The sequence below is a fragment of the Colletotrichum destructivum genome, chromosome 3 (genome assembly GCF_034447905.1).
Source record: "Colletotrichum destructivum chromosome 3, complete sequence".
Lineage (NCBI taxonomy): Eukaryota > Fungi > Ascomycota > Sordariomycetes > Glomerellales > Glomerellaceae > Colletotrichum > Colletotrichum destructivum.
In genome coordinates this window covers 5,012,938-5,033,659 of record NC_085898.1, presented here as the reverse complement: position 1 = coordinate 5,033,659, position 20,722 = coordinate 5,012,938, and the positions used below count along the sequence as shown (strand labels likewise).

The following is a 20,722-nucleotide window of genomic DNA, read 5'->3' as shown; positions in this document are numbered from 1 at the left end:
GAGTGGCTTTAACTTGCCCCAGCCACGCCGAGCGTCCCGACGCCCAGCTTTGATTTCCGGAGGGAGGGGGGGGGGGGGGGGGGAGGCTACCCCCGCGAGCTCCATCGCCGCTCTCCCGGATCAGTCGATTACTGCCTTGCCGTCCCAAAGAATAACAAGAGACTTGGAAGCTGATCCCTATCAGGAAACCCCAACAAACTCGTTAATGATATTATTCCGTTCGGTCTATCATAGCCTCTTTAATGGCAAGGAGAGGGATCACCCCGGCCCTCCCGCGTCGCTCTCTCAATCGGTGTCTCTATCGCTTTCCGCAGTGTCTGGTTTTTGGATTCCACTCAACGAGTTTGAATAGTGAGTATAGAGGACTGGCTACCTAGGCCAAAGCATAATGCAAAATAAAGATCTCAAGCCGGGACTCCTGGTGCAGTTTTATCTCCCTATCCCCCTGAAGAGCGCGTTCGGTCGTGTGGTATCATCCCAAAAAACAAAAACCCCCGTCATAGGAACTCCAGGCTATCTGAAACAAAACACTTACAGAGCGTGGGTGGTGGTACAAGAACAGATGGAAAGAAAAACAAGACGAAGGAACTGCCGTCTCCTTTTCCCAGCCTGATGTGACAAGACAAAATGACCTCACATCTTCCCCCAGCCCCTGACAAACCCCCTCTGCGCTCGGTTCACCCGAGCCAGGATCCCGAGACCGACATCCTCGCCGCCGCCCCAGCCACCGCCGCGCTTAACGTTGATCCCGTACGCCACGTCCTTGTCACCTTTGGACCCCCCGTTTAGGTCCTCGGCACCCCTCCGCCTCCGCACACGCTCGTAACCCATCTTGAACCCCATCGAGTGGCTGCCGTCCAGGAAGCTCCTCTTCATCTCCTCCGTCGCCTGCCACTCGGCGCCGCGCCCGAGGAACCCGAACACGTTGCCGTCCGCGAGCAGCGCCGCGATCGAGGCGATGCTGCACGGGTTTCGCGGCAGGATCAAGTCCGTCCCCGGCGTGAGGAGCCAGGCCAAGAGCGTCAGGGCGACGAGCAGTGCCAGAACGGACTGAATGATGCGTGTCGAGGGGCTGTCTTGCACAAGCCGCCGCAGCGAAGTGACGGAGGTGGACTCGAGCATAGCCGGGATCACGTCCTGCGCAGCGACATCCGGCAGGCGGCGGCGAGAGTTGACGTTGAGGTTTTGGGCGCGAAGGATGCCGTGCTGCCTGACGATGGCGTCAGCCACGAGCCCGCTCTTGCCGAGGCCCGGATCGCCCAGGCTGCCCGCCGGCACCGCAAACCGGGACGTGACGAGGGAGCTGAAGAACGGGTCGAGCTGGTTGCCCGTCGTGAGATTGGCGAGCAGGCCGTACTGGAGCGCCAGCAGGTTCAACGTCACCGGCCTGGCCGTGTTCTCCTGCAGCACCGGCGGGTACGTCGGGTCGACGTGCAGGGACGCGCCTGTAAGCCGGACGCTGGCCATGACCGTCTCGAGCGTCTCATTGCAGCCCATGGCCGAGATGTAGCCGACCTGCGACGGCGTGCTGTCGGCGAGCTGGCCCCAAACGTAGGTGAAGTCGGAGCACTGGGACGATGTGGCGGACCGGGGCGTGGCGACGCCAAAGACGGAGGATGGCAACACACCTGGCGGCAAGACGGCATTGGACTTAATGGACGGGTCCAGACACGGCTCGCCGGCGATGTCGATCTTCATCTCTTGGGAGGAGAACTGCTGCGTCGGCAGGTCGGGCAGGGTGAAGTTGGTGTTGATCTCGGACTGCGGATATAGTCTGCATTCAAGTCGCGAGCGGATGGCCGGCAGCGTCACGAGGATCGTCCCGGCGCCGTCCTGCATGTCGAGCCGCTCTGTCAGCTGCAGGCTGTTGAAGTTGAGGTCCTCGAACGTGAAGGACGGAAACGTCAAGTTCGCGTCGAGGATCAGGGAGGCCAACAGCGTGTCTGTGGTACACGTCGGGCACGGCGAAGAGGCGTTGACGAAACTATCGAGCGCTTTGAGACTGACGGGACGCGTCGAAGGTATCGGTGTCGTACTGTACAGCGCGCCTGAGAAGGTCGCGAGAAGTGATGCTACAAGAAGGGCTGTGGTGGTGAAGACGACGGCAATGTTTCGCGTCTTGACGGCGTCGTAGAGAATAATGGGCTTCGATTTGTCCATGAAGTCGACGTCGACCGTCGTTTCAAAGGAACCCCCTTCTTTGAGCTTCGCGTAGGGGGCGAGACATCGCGTCGCGCAGTCCGCCGCAGCGAGATACAGGACCACAAGGCCAAAGATAACCCCGGACCCAGTGGTCCACAGGAAGTGCCTGTCGGTGTTGGCTTTGATAGTTGTAATGCCGCTGTTGGCATTCGATATGCGGAGGACGACCTCGAGAGAGACGATCATGCCAATCATGGTGACCACCGCGGCCAGCCGTGCCCAGGGATTCAGCGGTAGCGGGTGTCTCCAGCGAGCGCTCTGAACGAACTCGGGCGGTGCGTTCTGCGGCGGAGGTGCCCCGCCAAATATCTTAAAGTACCCCCTCGCCTCCTTCTCGGCCTTCTCGTATGGTTCGACTCCGGTGTAGTACTTCGTTCCTAGTAGCTTCTCTCGAATGGTGGATATCTGCGCGGCACCCGTGCCGCGCAGACACTGGAGAAGCTGGCGGCTATGACCGAGCAGAGCCGCCATGTTGATGATCGTGTTCGGATTTCGGGGCAGGAAGCCTCTGGCGGGCGCAAGAGCAACTGCAGCCAACACGAGGACGAGGACGAAGCCGAGAAGCCCGGACAGTAGATGCGCCGGGATCGGGCGGACGTTGAGGCGTTCGCCGATGATAACGGCCGTGCCGGTGGACTTCTCCTGCGTCGCCCCCATCATCGAATTGCGTGCCACAAGCGCAGTGTACTGCCTCCAGTACGCCGTCGATAGTTGCGTTAGGTTGTCCGTCTTCAGAAAAGTATCGATCGGAGGCACTCCGTGATCATGGACCTCCATCGCGACGACCGAGTTCATGACGGCGTCGGACGCGACGGTAACGGCGCCAGGGTACCAACTGTTGACGTCAGGCATCGCGGCTAAAATCTGCGAATCGGTTGGGTAGGAGTTGAAATGCCCCTGGACAACGTCCCACGGGTGGACTCTGTCGAGTGATTTGTTGCCGGCGGAGGGGTTCCGCTCGATCCTGATGAGCTGGGTGTTGTTCTTGGTTACGTGAACTCTAGTCAGAAGATACGACGGGCGGCAGATGAGAGCCGCAGACTTGGTGACGATACCGGCAATGGGAACGTTGAAGACACCGCTCTGGGTGGGGACAGTTGTCTGATCAATGGTTATGGCCCCGGCCATTACAACAACGCGTCCGTCATCGGGAAAGGACGAGTTTCCGCACGTGCCGGCTTGGAAGGCCATGAAAAATGTTGGCAGCGTAGAGCCGAGGAGTGACATGCTCGGTATCGTCTGGGTCATGACACAGGCCGGGGTCGACACGGTGACGTTGAGCTGAGTGTCCGAGGCTTGGATGAACTGGACTCCGGTAAGGTTGAACAGGGCTGGCTCGCACTCGATATCGGATTCGAAGCCGTCGACGTTTGTGCGCAACTCAGCGGTGGCAGGCAAATCGGCCGAGAAAGACTGGAATGCGAATTGCTTCGAGGTGCCATCCGGAAAGCTCAGGCCTCTCGTCTGTAGAGCAGTCATCGTGAAGAAGGGCAGCGCTCCCGCGTTCTGCAAACCCGTGGGGTCGTTCACAAACGCGTTGTGCAGAGTCAAGCTCGCCCCTCGAGCCGTCACGATTTGAAAGGTCGGGCTGACGAGGGCGACAGCAATGACGATGATGATCTTTAGCGTCAGACCAACGGTGGCCGCCGCAGCAACGAGCCAGTCTCGGTTTCTTGCCGCCTTGACGATCGTCCAGGGCTCGAACATGAAGACGTAGTCGAGCATTAGGGTCCGGTCCACGCTCGCGGGTCCCTTGGCCATCCGCAGCCACGGCGCGCTTGCTTTGGCTTGGTGTTCAGGTCTCGCCCAGAGCGCCGCAATGCAGGTGAAGATGAAGGCCGAGCCGTACTGCCACAGGTACCTGAACCCGTGTTCGGGCGAGCCAAGTCCCCCTCTTTTATTTGATAAGTCTAACACGGCTTCCACAGTGACGAGAAGCCCGGCGAACAGGACCGCAAAAGAGCTGAGAACCCTTCGCTGTAGATAGAACGGCCGGTATGGCAGCGCAACATCGATTAGCCCATCTCGTTTGCGTGAGTCATCGGGCGAAGCTGTGATCGGCGGTCTTAACGCCAGCGGCGGTTGGACTTGCTGAACCCTTGATCCCGGTGGCAAATGTGGCTGCGCAGGCGGAAGCGGCCTCACCGCGGGAACGGCCAACCTTTGCGTCACTGGCCGAGGGAACGTCGTCTGACGAGGTGTCAAGGAGTATCGAGGGCCGGCCGTGGAGGTCTTCCCAGGACTCGTGGCGGGACTCGTGATTTTAATATCGGGCACTTTTAGCCGCGCTGGCGACTCGGCAACGCTGTTACTCCTAGTAGAAGCCTGGTCGAACGTCGAAGGGCGAGGCGTGCTGAAGGAAAGGGAGTGGCTGGTATACGGCCGCGCAACAAGGTCGCCTTGCGACGTCGTTGATGTCATTGTCGTTGTCGTTGTCGTCGTCGTTGTCGTCGTCTTTATCGACGTTAGCGGCGGCGAGGAAGACTCTGCGACGTATCGATGGTACGAGTCCATGCCATTCGTCGTCTGCTTCCCTACTCGACGGGGCACGTTTGCCCTGGCCCTCGCCTCTGATGCCATCGATTGGCGGCCTGCGGGCGAGTAGGAGGTGTAGTCGTCTCGAGCGACGGACAAGTCCGGTCGGAAGAGGGAGGGAGAGGAAGCTCTACCGCAGCGTGATGTTCATCGTCGTCTCGGGCTCGGATATGTTTGTGTGCGTTTGTGTGCCGGGCCGGTGTTTTGTTTCTATCCGGACTATTTGGGAGCGGGAAGGAAAACGAAGATCAATGTTGGGGTGTACCGTCGATCCTCTGGATTAGACCAGGGAACAAGAGCGCGCTTGTTGCGAGTAGATTGAACCCAAATGGCGTTATAACAAAAGAGCGGAGCGACTGACAGGCAAGAAGTTGGTGGGAGCCGGACTGAAGAGGGTGGCAACGGCGACAAGTTTGGTTTCCCGGCGTACGAGCTTGGACGAGTCCCGGAGAGGGGGGGGCGGGGAAAGGTTGCCCTATGCTTCTCACTTGTAGACGCGCGAATGAATTCCCGGGCCTAAACGACGGATGTTTCGAGCAATCTGGATGGGATTTCCTACAGTTCGGGCCTATAACTGGAGCCAGCCCAGGATGAGGCAATTCGATATACAAAAGTCAGATAAGAGCTAGAAATTAGAACAAGGGAAGAAGACCAAATCCCAGGGCTCAAGGGGGGAGGGGGGAGACAGGAAGGGCCTTGCTCGCAACCCACGGGCATTCACAGGTTCACGCATGATATAAGAGAAGGACTCGTCAATCCTCGGGACGAAAAGCGGGGAGGGGCCAAGACGGACGTCGCATGGCTGGCTGGCTGGGCTAGCTTCTGCCCTGACTGCAGATTGAATGTCGTCGTCCTCCCTCCCAAAAGAGATGGTGCCGAGCTGTCTTGTGTCGACTGTCTTCTGTCACCTCGGCGTTCCTCAAGTGCTATTTTTCGTCCCAAATTCGTGGGTCGGCCGCCTGGTACAAGCAGCCAGGCACGGAGAAAGAAACTTTGGCACGGCCAAGGGCGACAGACGTGCAGAGACAGCGGGCCAGTTTCAGAAGCAGGCTGGTCGAACGCCCGTGGATAAGGCTGGCGATGGGCGGGCGGATGTTGGGGGTACGGCAGCCCTGATTGGGTGGTATGAAACTGCCGCGTGTGGCGGCTGTATGACATGGTGTCACAGACCCCGGTTTCGACCGGTGCTAGCTAGGCTGGTCCTTTTCCGTGCTCAACTCCCTCCTAGGAGTAAGGAGTCAGAGAGTCGAGGAGAGTGTGGGCTTTGGCGCGCTAGTCTGGCTGTCTGGCTGTCTGGCGGCGTCGCATTGCAGCTTGGGATCATAGCTTGCTTGGGCTAGGAACGGCCCCGGCCTTGCGGGGACCCCTTTCGAACTTTGATGAAGACGCCAAAGAAGAAGGAGAAACGTGGAGAGCGATCTGCAGCTAGCAGGGAGACGCAGACGAACGAGTGTACCTGTAAGCGGACCGCATGGCCTGATTCGCTGCTCGCAGAGGGAGGCAGAACCCTTCAGGGTGCTTGTCCAATCGGCGACTTCGCGACTTCGCAACAAGCGGAAACATTTTGGGTCATCGGGTCTTCAAGTGACCAAAGAGTTGAGAACAACCGGAGTCGAGATTCGGTCTAGCTCTCTCAGCAGCGTGAAGTGGGTGTTAGGGAAAGAAGGGATGAAACATGGAGAAACTGTCTCCCGGGAGAGGAGGAGAAGGAGGAGGAGGAAGAAGAGGATTGAACCAGGTCGGATCAGGTCGTTGGGTACGTGCCCAGTTGATCCATTGGCTCCACTTCGGGATGGGACGGTTTGTGCGACAGAGCCAATCAAGAGATGCTTATGGCAGCACATATCCCACCTACTCTCTCTCATACTAATGTGACGAGTCTCAACCTTGCGCAGAGTCTTCGATGTTGTCGTTGCTGGTTGGTGTGCCTATTTATAAATCGTGCGCTATTTTTCAGACGCTAGCTGTACCATTTTGTTAAACGATTCAGTTTTGCAGAACAGTTGTTGGTTTCGTCGCCCCAATACGAAAGTTTACCTAGGTAGTTGGGTCATCCCAGCACCGTCCCCCTCTCGAGGCTAAAACTGACGAACACTGCGACCGGATACCGCCAGCCAAGCCCGGGAAGGCTACATGTTTTCTTTACGATCTCTAGTGAATCTCTAAATCATCGTTATACAATTATTCATAGTCCAGAGCTCGTGCTACAAAGCCCAGAGGTTGCGAACAACTCCAAATGCTGCGTTGAACATCGTCACTGGTGGAACCGAGACTTTACGCATCAAAACATAGGTCCACAAAGCGCCCCATTCGTCACACCGAGCAAGGCTTAGCCTTGAATCTTCCCTTGGTGTAGTTGGTTCATCACGTTCGACTGTAATGGTTACATTGTCGTCGAAAGGTCTCTAGTTCGATTCTGGAAGGGAAGAATTTCTTTTTTTTCGCTGGTTGCACAATTTTCTTTTTACCCTCCAGCGCCACACACTGATGCAAGTGGGTATACTGCACAGGGAAGCTTGGGGGGCGAAGTGTAAGTTTGGTCTGTCGTACGTCGTGCTTAGAACAGCACAATGCCAGCTAGGTTTGACACTTTGCTGTGTTTCCCGACTTGTGCTTGCTCTCTTTTCGTGTCATGTACCGGTGCGATCTTCAGAAGGGGCTACTTTAACCACGTCTATCCAACCCTGCTGGATTCTAGAGAGGCTTGGTAACAGGCGGTTGGATGTATTGCTGAGTAGATTTCAGATGACGGATTGGATGCAGCAACACCAGACATAAAAGTAGCTGGTGGGGTCGAGCTGCGCGGCCGCGGTGTGCGGTTGATACCTGTAAGCCAGCAGTAAACCAGTCTGGAACGATTCCGGGTATTACTGAGAACTAAAGAGATGAGAAGGCAAGGCTGTACTTCAACCAGATGAGGTAGGTTTGGCAGAATTGGTCTGCTCGCACACTCGGCCAGCCAGGTAACAACAGCCATCTCCGAAACCCTCATCTGAGTCACCAGGCAGGCACATGGAGAATCTTGACAATACATCACACCAACACTTTCCAATAGTTTTCGACGAACATAAATCACATTTTCCCCACCAACACCGTTATTACAATATCAAGCAAAGTCACAATCACCAGGACAAGAACCCCTCCCACCCCCTTTACCCAAAAAAAAAACCCCCCCACCATGGATCTCCTCGACGAGCTCGAATCCATGGCACGGTTCGCCGCCACACAGCCAGAGGACACCGAGCCGAACTCTGACGACGTCAAGAGGTGGCAGTCTCTCTTGGGCTACACCTACTTCGAAGCCGCGCAGAAGATAAAGGAGCACCGGTCCAACTTTGCGCGCAGGCAGGTGTCCGAACATCACTGGGAGATGGTCCGCGCAGACAAGGAGGCCCAAGGGCACGACAAGGAGTCGTATGCATATTCTTGCACCCTCTCCCCGATCAAGTCACCAGTGGCTGCCGCCTTGCAGACCAAAAATAAGGCCAGGCCCGCGACCTACCTCCTCAAGCTAGAAGGCCCCTTCTCCGACCCCGAGATTGTGAAGCGGGCCGGAGGCGCCTTCGCCTTACCCCCCTCCCGGCTCATCGGCATTGACGACACCGGCGCCGCGGTCTCCTTCTGCAAGGTTGACGAGGCGACCAAGAAGTCTCTCCTCGCCCAACTCTCCCGGATCGGGTCAGTTTTCCAGCCCACCTTCGTCCGCTACTCCCAAGCCGACAAGGACCTCTCCGCCGCCTCTGTCCACCCCACTCTCGGATCCGGCGCGACCCTGCCCCACAACCGGCTGAGCTCCGAGTCCGATCAACGACTGCTTCCGGCTCAGGACCACTACCCCGTCTGGTACTTCTTCTACGGAACCCTGGCCGACCCAGCCGTCTTATAGAGCTGTCTCGGTGTCGAGCCGGTCTACCGACCCACCAAGACTCGAGGCGGCGTCTTGGCCACCTGGGGCGGGAAGTACAGGGCCTTGGTTGACGCGCCGGCCTCCGGGACGGCCTCCGGGACGGCCTCCGTGGAGGGCCATGCCTTTCTTGTCGCCGACAAGGACCAGGAGGATGCGCTCCGGTACTACGAGACAGACAACTACGAAGTCGTCCGGTGCGTGATCGATATGGGCGAGGGCGAGGAGGTCAGGGGGCTCACGTTCCGGTTCATCGGGGAGGCGGATGCCTGACGCGAGTCGCGAGACGCGTTGGCTACCTCAAAGAAGGAACCACGCCCAGCTAAAGAAGAATATATACTAGGGACGGCTGTATGGGCTGAGGTTCTAGAGTTGAGGGTTTGAATCTAGGGATGCACGGGGAGCAAAGGATGGGTCCATTGACGACGGCATTTACACTGTTTTCTGACGAGGAAAAGGAGGAAAAAAGTCTACATGAAACAAAACTTATCCGGACTGGAGTCCAAGCCCCCTACATCCTCATCCTAAGTCAAATGATACAGAGGATAAGCCGTGATCGCTGGATATGGTTATCTTTCGTCGGTGGACGAATTCTTTTCTTTCTATTCGTTCTTGCATGACCCGTTAGCGAACATTCGATATCGCAACCCAAACATCCATTGTGGGCGTTTCCAGCAAATATTTTCGTTCGCTCTCTGGCAACACGATTCGCGGCCCAAAGTCAACGGGGGTCATATGAGAGCAATGACAGGGCCCAAGGTTCACGGCCAGGACGGCTGAGGCGAGTTGAGCTAAACAACTGCATACTTAAAGGTGCAGAGAAGACACGTCGGTGCAATCTCGCGGTCGACCCGGGCTCATGACAGCCATGCTTTGCCTAATTCTGGTCAGCTACGCTGTAGGAGACAAGCGGATTAGCCCTTCCCCCCTGCCGGACCGACCGAACATCTCATGAACCGCTGCATCGGCCCATCTCACAGGGCCGGCCGGCCGACTGCATCACCCGGTTCGCCGCCCTCGTTTTCTCACCTGCGGTAAGATACGTGCGTTCCGAGACCGAGGAGGGGGCCCATCCGTCTTGGAGAGTTTGATCGGGCGCAGTGAGCAATCGAAAGTCAGGTCATTTTCTGTTTCGACGGCTTTGGCCCCTTTTAGCATTATGTGTTGTTTCTTGGCTGGAAAAAAAAAAAGATCAAAGGGAACGCCGCGGCGACTTTTCGGGCCGTCATACACTCATCACCTCCGTGTTCAGGGCCCAGTGCGCCCCTAGATCATAAGCGAATCGTGTGCGACGAGGACCGACGAGAATTGGACGCTTTGGAGGAAAGCGCACATCGGATTGACAGACACCCGATTTTGTGACGGTCCTAGCAATACACACATGTGAAGTGAACCCCACGCCCCCCCGCCCTCATCCAAGCCGCCTTGCCGCCGAATGCACAGCCAACGTCGATGGGTCATCTGTTTTTGTTCCTCCCCGGACCTTTCATCTGGCGACTCGTCGTAAAAGTTCGGGTGTTGCTGTTGTACAAGATAAGATGCAAGCAATAATTAAATTTCAGTCGTCCTGGGTATATAAAATGCGAAAGCCCCTGGGTAATTTCGTTCAAGGGCGATACGTTGCAGTCGTGCCTTCATAACGCGCTCATCGCCCGCAAAACCCGCCCAAAAAATGTCTATGTTTCTTCGTCGTGCAGCGTGTATCGTTCCAAGTTTTCAACAAGGCGCAGGGCGGCCTCTCTGTTTTTCTGGCCGAGACTCTTTCCATCCCCAAACCGCGGCTTTGGCGAAAAATCCCTAGGCTCCGTAGGTTGTTGTTGAAGTTGGAATACCACTCGAGGCCTTCAGCTCACGACGTAGATCCTGGTTCTTCATGGGAAGCAGTGGTGATCAATGTGCACGTGTCGCGCAAAGCCCCGCTGGTGCCAAACGCGAGCCCTCTACTGCAGGCTCGGGGTGAGCGCGTCCTTGTTGTTCTGTTGCCTCTTTTCTACTCTTAGTCGGTAGCCATCAAACGCCGTAGTTCTCGGGGATCCAGTTTCGAGCATTGATGATGTTCTTCGACTCAGGTTTGACGAGAAAACCGGCGTCGCAGAACGACATGTCAGGTCGCGGAATTTCAGGCGGGTAGTGCTGTAGGCATGGTCAGTAAGTTGGTCTGGCTCGGCTGGGAGTGCTGCAATGTAGACCTACCAATCGCATACAGCATGCGTCGACCCAGCCCGTCGCACAGGTTCCCAAGTCCTGTCCAAACTTGGTCTTGTATTTCCCTCCGTTGGCCAGCTCACATTGGGTGCCGACCCTTAGCTTGTTGTCAATTGGGCCCTTGCAGCAATGCGGCTGTAGAGTGATGAAGGGACTTGCGAGCTTGTCGGCAGGCGGGTACGGGTAGCAGTGGAAGGGTTCGCTTTGGGCGAGGATGACAGGCAAGCCGATGATGAGAAATAGCACGACTAACAGGGCCGAGAAACCTAGAGGGCGTCGCATCTTTGGGGGGATGGTCGAGTGTAGGCGGACGACGATGGTAGAGGACAAGACACGGGCGATGTGATGTTGAGTCTTGCAGAGGAGTTCGTAGACGGGTCGGGGTAAATGTTGGGCCAGCAGCTGGAAATAAGTAGCCGTGATGGCCAGGATTGGGGGCGGCGAGGCGGCGGACGAGGGTGGCATGGCTGCAACCTGAACCAATGGACTCTATATTAGGTGTACAGGTACTGTGACAGGCACGCAACGCGACTCAGCAAGGGAGCTTCGACTGCGACCAGCAACAGCCCGGAGCAGGAGCGAATCGCCGGAGGCAGAAGCCTGTCTGGATGGAACGCCGGATTGCAAGGCAGATCCAGGGGCCGGCAGTAGGCGAGAAGTTACACTGTATGCTGTATCTGCCCTAAGCCTGTAGGGTGCTGCACCACAGACTCGCCTCTACAGTACGCAGTAAGTCAGGGGCTGTTAGGTATCACGGCGGCCGTTGCAACGTCCAGTACGGGTGTACCAGTGCACAGGGTGCCAAGGGAACGCGGCGTCGAGAGAGGAGTGCTGTCGCAGGTGGAGGGCGCCGGGACTGGGCGGAGGTCTCTGCGGAGGGGAGCGTCGCAGTGCTCTGAGCTTAAAGAGTGGCTCTACCGGGAATATCGCCGTTGAGAGGTTGAGTGCGGTCAGGGAAGGGGAGACTGGGGGCGCGTGGAGAGGCGAGGCGTGGGCGTGGCGGTGGTGGGTGGCCTGCCAGGATGTGGTGCCTTTGACAGACAGAGAGAGACCTTGCAGAGTATGGATGGTCGTCTTGAGGAAGAGTCGCGGCGGCAGTACTGCAATGGAAACGACTGGCTGTTGTGAACTTCAGACCCGTCTGTCTGGCCCTACAAGAGAAGATCGGACGAAGGAAAGGGGGATCGCTGGAGGGATTGGCGGCTGGAGAGTTTCGCGTTGACGAGGTGAGAGAGGCTGCGGCCCAGCGAGATGGGATGCGAACGCAGATGAAGCGTGTTACTGTCGGGGTATCGCTGTCGAGGAGAAGCTTGACGTTGCCGAAGAAAAGAAGTAGGCGCACGTTCAGGTTCGCGAGCTTGCGAATCGGGAGGAGAGCAGGTTGGCGACAAAGGACGAGACGAGGGATGGCGGCAAAAGAGGGAGAAAAGGGACGGAAAAGAGTAAGCAAAGAAGAAAAGAGGATTGCTTATGCAGGTGCAGGTTGTTGGCGCAAGTAAGCAGCACAAGCGAGGAGAGGCTAGACTCATCTAAGACACCCAGACATGTTTGCCCTGAGGACGGACGGATAACCAGGCACCTACCTACCTACCTACCTACCTGTAGGCTGGCTGTGGGTAGCCGAAGGTAGGCCAGCACCTATTAGGGAATATCGCAAGAGGGAAGGAGCCAAGAGCAGCAAGGGAGGGGACTTGCTATATGGGAGAAGAGGCACCGAGGTAGGAGCCAGAGGGCCAGAGGGAGAAGGCAGGAACGGCAAGCACTGATGCGCGGGGCACCTGCTCACGAAGGCTGGGCACACATACCAATACACTCTCACTCGCTCACTCACTCGCTCAGTCGCTCGCTCATTCAACTCACTCAACTCACTCACTCATGCTAGGTAGGTACACACTCACACACCGAGGAAACCAGTTGAGAATGAAGCAAGAGAGTCAGAAAAACGGCTGCCTGCCCGCCCGCAACGCAGTAACGCAGGGTACCCACCCCTGTACCCATAGTGCAGTAAGCAAACCAATTTAAAGCACCATGACAGCGAAAGAAAAAAAGAAAAAAAAAGGGCCTTCAACCGCGCCAACAAACCGCAGATGCTCGCTTAGCCGGGCGTCTTTTCCCCGCCCTCGCGCCGCTCTTGGAGGCGAGCTGCTAGAATGTCTCCCCCTCCAATGGTCCCCGCCGAGCAGAAATCGTCAACCCTAGCGCGGCACAGTCAGTCACCAGGGTCCGCCGTTGTCGAATGGCTCTGTGCGGACATGATGACCATTCAACCGACACCGACAGAAGGCAATCAGACAAAAACCTGTAACGTATAAGCACCTGGATGGTAGTTTGGATCTTCCGATCAAAAGGCAACAGCAATAGCATCACCGACACCAATACCAACACCAACGCCAGCAACGAGCTTGCACATCATCTCCGACAATCAATCCATTCTTCTTCCCCATCCCTGCTCCAAGGGTGTCGATGCTGCCATCGTCACCCATGCAACGGCATCAATCCACACTCCATAGCCCCGTCCGTCGCTATTCATTGGCTTCCGCCCCGTCGAACCACAGCAAGATACAGCTCCAACACCTCCCTCCGCCCCCCGTTCTTCTGCCTTATCAGGCGCGCACTCCATAATCTCTACAAATCAGAGTGCGCCCGCCTCACTCCGGCTCGGAGTCGGGGGGCACGAGCACCTTAGCAGCCCGGGCTCCCCGATTAAGGTTATCCAGCCGGCCGTTCATCACACGAAGTGCCGGGGTTGCCGGTGACAGCCAAGGCCCCCCCCTCCTCCGTCGCGAGTCGGCGTCTGAAGCCTTTTTCACCCCTTACCAAATGTGCCTCAGATTCCCATACTGTGCAGTCTGGATTGACAAAATACTAGCTAGACCATTGGAAGTTAGGTTCTCTTTTCGTATAGTGGTTTTAGTGTCTATTTGGACCGATATCACCACTTGGCTCCTCTTCTCCGAAAGACCTGCCGATGGGGATGAGGGCTGCTCGGCCTTTTAACTGCCATGACTCCGTCTCCCCCATCGACTCCAGTGGCACTGCCATCGCTGCTGCGCCGCGCCCCTTGGGGGACGCAGCTCTTCTCCGAGCCTCTACCCATCGAGTTAGACTTTTTCCCTCATAAAACTCTGACCTCACCTTGGGCCGATCCGAATATCTTTGTATGTCAACCCAAAGACTCGTTAAATTGCTGGCCCGCTTCACGCATAACTACGGGACCACACGGTTGGGCATCGTTTCCAAGCATCCCCTAGTCGCGACAGCGTTCGTCCATCGTGCCCTCAATCCTGCGGATTCGGTTGGACGCAAGGAAGGCCCTGGATCGGGGAACACCAGATCCCTCATGCATCGTACGCTTGACCTTTATGGGCTCCAACTAACGGGCAGATTCATCGGCGAAAATCACCCCTTTTTCACGAACTTGACCTCATGCATCATCGTAGGTACGTACCACACAAGTACGATGTATAACCTGCAGCCTGGAGGCTCGGCGGTTTTCCATGTGAAAGGCACATACAGATACGGAGTTTGGGACGACGAGAAACCAAGTTGAGCATAGGGTCTTACGTTTCTGTTCGTGTTAAATGCAACATTGTGTGCTGTAACTAGGTGCTGGAAAGCCCGCTGGCTCCCCGTCTCAGAAGCAATGCCGTTCCCAGTTGCACCCTGCGTCGATTCATCTCATCTCCAGGACGAAGAAGCATTCCACGCAAGATCCGAAGACCAGGATCGATGTCTCCTCCATCCCTTCGATTGCCCAACCATGTTTACTAACCCAGACAAATGACCTCACTCCCCTCCAGCAGACAGATGGCCTCCCCCACCCTCGCAAGCCACCCATTAGACGACGTTCACTAACACCACCACAACCACCACGACGAACCCCCACCACACAGTCTCCTCCGCCGCCGCCGCGTTCCTCCACCTCCACACCGCGGTGACGGCCCGGCAGCGCCCCTCGGCCACGCACCTCCCCCCGCAGCAGACCTCTCGGGGCCGCCCGCCGCACGACCCCGTCGGCCCGCAGCAGCCCCCGTCGACGCAGACCCCGCCGCACAGCGTCTTCCCCTCGGCGCAGCACACGCCCACCCGCGCGTCGGCGCAACGGAACCCGCGCGCGCAGCACCCCGGTCCGCAGCACGGCATGCCCTTCGGGCAGCAGTTCCAGTTGCGTGGAAGGTGGCAGGCGACTAGATGGGCCGGAAGCCGTCAGCACAAGACAGATAAGGGGATGGAAAGACAAAGAGAGAGAGAGAGGGACAGAGGGAGAGAGAGCGAGCCAGGCAGAAAAAAGACGAATGGAAGGAATGGGGAACGAGGGGAAAAGGGGTATGTGATATACCGGTGTCCCTGGGGCAGGTCGCTTCGCCGCTGTCATCCAGCATACGGCCCGGCAGGGCAGAAGTGCCGACCTCGTGGTACGCCAAGGTCGCGGCCGGTTCTTCCCACATCGACGACCGCCGCTCGTCCCGTGCGTTCGTCGACGGAGCCATCGTGATCTCCGGCTCGAGCGTCACAGAGCATGATGTGGCTGCGGCCAAGGCGGCTGCGAATAGCCACAGAGTCTGGAAGGCCCTCATTCTCGTGTTAACGTGCCGGCGTTCGTTTGTGGTCTTCGCCGTGTTTATATGTGTATATGTGTATATGTTCGTTCGTGTATTTGTGGGTGTACGGGTGAGTATGTTGCGTGGGCGGTGACGGTATAGACAGCGAGTCGGCCAAAAGACAACCTGATATAGATAGATTCTCGATGTAAGTTGCAGTGAATCACTTCTTTCGCGATTATACTCGTGTGAAACAAAAAGTCATTTTCTTCAACCACTGTTTGTGGATTCCGTTTGGTATTATAAATCCCCGTCTATGCAACTCCGAAAGCTCCCAGCCACCAATCCTCCGTACCGGTTTTCGCCCAAACCCTTTGCACGAACTCAGTCACAAGTGACTCAGACCTTTCCAGCATCCTCCTTCAGCGAGACGATACGGTTGAGGATGATCTTGTCGTCGGTGCTGTCGGAATCAACGGCCTACATGCATGTTAGTATGTCTCTTTTACGTTCTCATGTGCGCGGGCAACTCACAAAGTAGGCGATGCGAGTAGCCTGGAAGCGCACGCTCTCCGGCCCGCCCTTGCCCAGCTCGCTCTCGCCGGCGGCCTCGGGCCACGGCGCACGGCGCTTAACCTCGTCGAAGCCGCTCTCGATGAGCGCGTCGGGGTAGATGACCTCGCTCTCGGGGTTGATGTCGTTCAGGAAACCACCCTCGGCGTCGTCGGGCTTCTCGCTCTTGAACAACGAGTTGTGGATGCGCGCCTCAACCTTCTTGGAGCCCTCGGTGCCGACCCAGTTGATGTAGGCCTTAGGCTTCTTCGTCTCCTTGTCGAAGACGGCGCGAATCTCCGTCACCTTGCCCGTGGTCTCATCCTTGGTGTACGAAGTGGCCTTGATAGGGAAGGGCGCGTTGAGCAGGCCAACTGTCTTGTTGGGAGCGAGACGGAAGTAGTCCTTGCTGTCAACCTCTCTGAAGTCGGCTCGGTCGATGTACACGGTGGGCGTGAACTTGATGGTGTGCGATCCCATGTTGGGGTCCTTGGGCGAGAAGGCCAGCTCGACGTCGGCGGGCTCGGCATCCTCGATGACGACGCGAATGGGGTCCAGCACCATCATCAGTCTGGGCACGGTACGCTCGAGGTACTTGCGCACCGTCTGCTCGAAGCGCTTGATCTGGATGACCGAGACGGAGGTGGTGACACCGAGCTCGTTGACGAAGTCGAGAATGGCCCGAGGAGGCACACCGCGGCGCTTGATGCCGATGAGCGTGTACAGACGGGGGTCATCCCAGCCGCGGACGATCTTTTCCTCGACCAGCTTGAGAATCTTCCTTTTGGAAAGCACGGTGCCGGTGATGCCCAGGCGGCCGTACTCGCGCTGCATGGGCTCGTAGACGCCAAGCGTCTTGTTCAGCCACTCGTACGAGACGCGACTCTGGACGAACTCGGTCGTGCACAAGGAATGCGTGATGCCCTCGAAGCTATCGCACAGGCAGTGCGTGAAGTCGTACGTCGGGTAGATCTTCCAGTCCCAGCCGGTGCGGTGGTGCGGCGTGTCCGTCTTGATGCGGTATGCCGCCAAGTCCCACATCTGAGGGTTACCGTCGGTGATGTCCTGCTTCATGCGCAGGAAAGCCTCCCTGGGCTTGTATTTCCCGTCCTTCATGTCTCTGAATTTCTGGAGGTTCTCCTCGACGGTGTGGTTGGCGTGCTCGCATCGGAATCGAGGGGAGGCGCCCTTCTCGCCGCCGCGCTGAAGCTTGATCTCGGTGTCTGTAGGTTGGCGGGGTCAGCAATGAAAAGATACGATGGCTCTTGAGAGTAGTCCCACCTCCACAGTAGCAGACGTAGGCCTTTTCCAGCGTAATCATCTTCTCGGCCAGGTCGTACAACTTCTGGAAGTTGTCGCTGGAGTAGGTGATCTTGTAGGGGGTAAAGCCCAGCCACCTCACCATCTCCTCGATGGCCGTGAAGTACCTCTCCTCCTCCTTCTCGGGGTTCGTGTCGTCGTATCTCAGGTAGCAAACACCACCGTGGTACTTTGCGAACCCAAAGTTGACGGCAATGGCCTTGGCATGGCCAATGTGCAAGCTGGGAGGGCTGTTAGCCAGGCAGGCAACGAGGGTAAGACCAGCTGAGCACTTACTAGCCGTTGGGCTCAGGGGGGAATCGCGTCACGACATTCTCCGACGGTCTCTCCTTGTAGACCTCCTGGAGGAAGCCCTGCTTGAACATGGCCTCGGGATCCATAACAACCTCCTCAGGCTTCGCCTTGGGCTTGGGCGCAGGCTTGCTGTCACCGGCACCGACGGCCTTTGCGACAGCATCCTTGGCGGCCTTTGCCTTCTCCGAGGCGGCCTTCTTCGCGCGCTTCGCCATTCTCTTCTTCAGCTCGCCCTTGCTGACCATCTCGCCCGTCTCTTCATCGAGCTGGAGCTTGGCCGTCGACTCGGCCAGCTTGGCAGTGGGGTCCGCTGGAGCGTCCGCCATGGTTCGTATTCGATCGGGTGTATAAAGGGGAAGACGAAAAGAAAAGTTCGAGGCAACTCGTGGCAATCGTGTCGTTCGCTTGATGGTCGAGCGTCGTTCAATTGGGCATCACAGCAGGGGAAAATGTGTGGTTTAGTGGCGGGGCAACACTCTTCTTTTACGGCGGGGATGACTCAAATGGATCCAACGAGGGGTTACAGCGCTCTCTCCCACTGCAACACGCGACAAAGGGGGCCAGCCACCGATTAGATAAGGGTGACGATGCACACGGATAAGATAACAGTCCCGCCAGTGCGATAAGGCACCTGTGGTACCTAGGTAGGTATTGGTGAATTGGTGGCGCCGCCGTGACTTCAGGGTACTCTGTACTATTACACCTACCTACCAAGCTACACAAGGTGCAAAGAACCCTAAGCTATCAACCATGGTTGGCATTCTTCTGGACACAACGGTCAAAAGCCGAGGATACACGTTAAAGCCTTTAAAGAGAGTGTTTTTTCTCCGGAAAGAACAAAGAAGAAGCCGATTTTTCCATTCGCCCATCCCTCGGAAGTATTCAGGCAAGCAAACTCACCCTTCCCTCTGAACAAGTCCGCGGCAACAGCAGCAAATCCTAGGTGGTAAGTTAAGTCACTGATAAGGATAAGACCAGACAGGCCAAAGCTCAAGCTCCCTTACCTCCTTCCACGCGAGACGACTCCAGCATCTAAATTTAGCGCGGGGTCCCCCATCTGTCGTCATGGGCTGCCAAATCTCCTCCTCTCGCCAACCCACAGCGCAATCTGCATCTGCATCTGCATCGACGGCAACTGCCACATCTCCTTCAAACCCTCACAAGCAAGCAAACCGACGAGCCAACACCATGGCCACCACCGCCGCCGCCGACATCCCGACTGTCGAGCTCCTCTACAAGCTCGGCAAGCTTACGCCTTCGTCGCAGCCCCTCTACACCCCGAACGCGTCGCACAACCAAAAGGTTGCCGTCACCCGGGGCGACATCACGCGGCTCGCCGTTGACGCCATCGTCAACGCCGCAAACGGCTCCCTCCTCGGCGGTGGCGGCGTCGACGGCGCCATCCATCGCGCCGCCGGCCGCGGCCTCCTCCAGGAGTGCAAGACCCTGAACGGGTGCGCCACCGGCTCCGCCAAGATCACGGGCGCCTACAACCTGCCCTGCAAGAAGGTCATCCACACCGTCGGCCCTGTCTACGACGAGCTCAACCCGGCGCCCGCCCAGCATCACCTCGAGAACTGCTACCGGACGAGCCTGGCCCTCGCCGTTCAGCACGGCTGCCGCACCGTCGCTTTCAGCGCCATTAGCACCGGCATTTACGGATACCCCAGCTACGAGGCCGCGCCCATTGCCGCCGAAGTTGTTAGAGACTTTCTCGACGGGGAAGACGGCGACAAGCTCGACAAGGTCATCTTCTGCACCTTTGAGATGAAGGACGTCAATGCTTACAACGAGGCCCTCCCGTACGTCTAACATTTCCCTCCCCGATTCGTCCCTGCCATGTGCCGCACAGTAAACTGACGTAGTGCTTTCAGAGTCTTCTTCCCTCCCCCCGACCAGACCACTGCTCCCAAGCAGACAGACGACGGCCCGACCCAGAAGCAAGCCGACGAGGCCGATGCCATTGCCGCGGAGCTGCCCAGTGTCCCCAAGACCGATCCCGCCCAATAGACGAAGGAACAAAACGTACCACGACAGCAGGATTCAGGAGAGCTGGTTGGCAGAGGCCAACTGCTAACGACGTCACGAATGGATGCAATGACTTTCGGGGGTTCGCGGCGTTAGAACGGGGGAAAAGTAAGCCGTTTGGCATATGCCATTTCCCAGGATCAAGAGCGACGATACCAAGAACTGGTCGACTTAAATTATTGTTCTTTTTTAGCAGTAGAGAAGGGTACTTTTGAGTGCCCATCTTTCATAAACTTTGATTGTTTTAGGGCCCGTATTCGGCCACGTTAAATTAACTTCGCAATGGAACCTTCCAATCGCGGTAGGTGGTACTTCTTCGGGAAATGACACACCCTAGCTGGGTGCCTTTTGGTAGAGTGAAAAACATCAGAATACGAGAAAAAGCTGTAGACATCTGGGGAGTTCAGCAAACTCAAGACCCGAGGTATAACTACCTCAATAGTTACATATCGCAGCTTTCTGATCCACAGCAAGAGTTCTGTTGGCCAATCTTGTGGAATTTTCTTGAAGATTTTTTGCAATAAGCATTACAGCCTTTGGAACGTATTAAAGTGATGGAGAGCCACGAGAATTCCCTGTATCAATAGGATTATAGTACAATATGCGGACACTCATTTTGACAATCTCATCTGGGTATTGTAAATAAAGATCATTTAACTTGGTATTTGCACTCTTATATGATTGGCGAGAAGAAGTCTACACCATGCAGGCTTAATAGGACAGTTTCCATCCCTAGAGGTTTTGGGCCTGTTAGAAACACGACCTTAGATTACACTCGCAGTTCTAAGATGATTATATTCAACAAAGAACCGGTTTCAAGTTTGAAACAAGGAGTGCCGTTGGCCACTTGGACTATTAGAAGAAGAAACCTCGAAAGTTCGGTAAGAGACAATTGAACCTTGCCTTCGAGTTGCGTACGATCACTCGTCGTGTTAGTAACACGCCTTATTAGACCAGCTTGTCTTGAACACATTAGCGCCAGCTTCATCCTGCAACTTCCCTAGTCTCTTGCCTGGCTTGCGAGTCCTGGCAGAGGCACCTGTGTAGTTGTCTCATTGACCAACTGATGCAGGTCGAGCAGGCTCGTTGCAGAGAGCAAACATCCGATTCAAGGCGATTACTCCCATAAGACCGGAACCCA

The 20,722-nt window shown here is 56.7% G+C and overlaps 6 protein-coding genes across 6 annotated transcripts; 2 read left to right on the top strand and 4 right to left on the bottom strand.

Moving 5' to 3' along the window:
* Positions 1–274: 274 nt before the first annotated feature.
* Positions 275–5,160, bottom strand: CDEST_05640 (uncharacterized protein). Its single transcript, XM_062921799.1, has one exon. It carries the CDS (start codon positions 4,780–4,782, stop codon positions 634–636), a length of 4,149 nt encoding a protein of 1,382 aa, XP_062777850.1. The 5' UTR covers positions 4,783–5,160; the 3' UTR covers positions 275–633.
* Positions 5,161–7,915: 2,755 nt separating this feature from the next.
* Positions 7,916–8,914, top strand: CDEST_05639 (uncharacterized protein; the record flags this gene model as incomplete). Its single annotated transcript, XM_062921798.1, has 2 exons — positions 7,916–8,580; positions 8,626–8,914. The coding sequence occupies 2 exons, from the start codon at positions 7,916–7,918 to the stop codon at positions 8,912–8,914; spliced, it is 954 nt and encodes a 317-aa protein (XP_062777849.1).
* Positions 8,915–10,050: 1,136 nt separating this feature from the next.
* CDEST_05638 (uncharacterized protein) lies at positions 10,051–12,330 on the bottom strand. Its single transcript, XM_062921797.1, has 2 exons — positions 10,835–12,330; positions 10,051–10,774 (listed from the first exon to the last, which is right to left on the bottom strand). The coding sequence occupies exons 1-2, from the start codon at positions 11,309–11,311 to the stop codon at positions 10,652–10,654; spliced, it is 600 nt and encodes a 199-aa protein (XP_062777848.1). The 5' UTR covers positions 11,312–12,330; the 3' UTR covers positions 10,051–10,651.
* A 2,353-nt stretch (positions 12,331–14,683) lies between these two features.
* On the bottom strand, positions 14,684–15,423 carry CDEST_05637 (uncharacterized protein; the record flags this gene model as incomplete). Its single annotated transcript, XM_062921796.1, has 2 exons — positions 14,684–15,033; positions 15,186–15,423. 2 exons carry the CDS (start codon positions 15,421–15,423, stop codon positions 14,684–14,686), a joined length of 588 nt encoding a protein of 195 aa, XP_062777847.1.
* Positions 15,424–15,635: 212 nt separating this feature from the next.
* Positions 15,636–18,047, bottom strand: CDEST_05636 (Putative large ribosomal subunit protein bL25/Gln-tRNA synthetase). Its single transcript, XM_062921795.1, has 4 exons — positions 17,536–18,047; positions 17,221–17,480; positions 15,922–17,162; positions 15,636–15,867 (listed from the first exon to the last, which is right to left on the bottom strand). Exons 1-4 carry the CDS (start codon positions 17,877–17,879, stop codon positions 15,787–15,789), a joined length of 1,926 nt encoding a protein of 641 aa, XP_062777846.1. The 5' UTR covers positions 17,880–18,047; the 3' UTR covers positions 15,636–15,786.
* Positions 18,048–18,497: 450 nt separating this feature from the next.
* CDEST_05635 (Putative Macro domain-containing protein) lies at positions 18,498–19,986 on the top strand. Its single transcript, XM_062921794.1, has 2 exons — positions 18,498–19,355; positions 19,428–19,986. The coding sequence occupies exons 1-2, from the start codon at positions 18,619–18,621 to the stop codon at positions 19,561–19,563; spliced, it is 873 nt and encodes a 290-aa protein (XP_062777845.1). The 5' UTR covers positions 18,498–18,618; the 3' UTR covers positions 19,564–19,986.
* Positions 19,987–20,722: the final 736 nt, after the last annotated feature.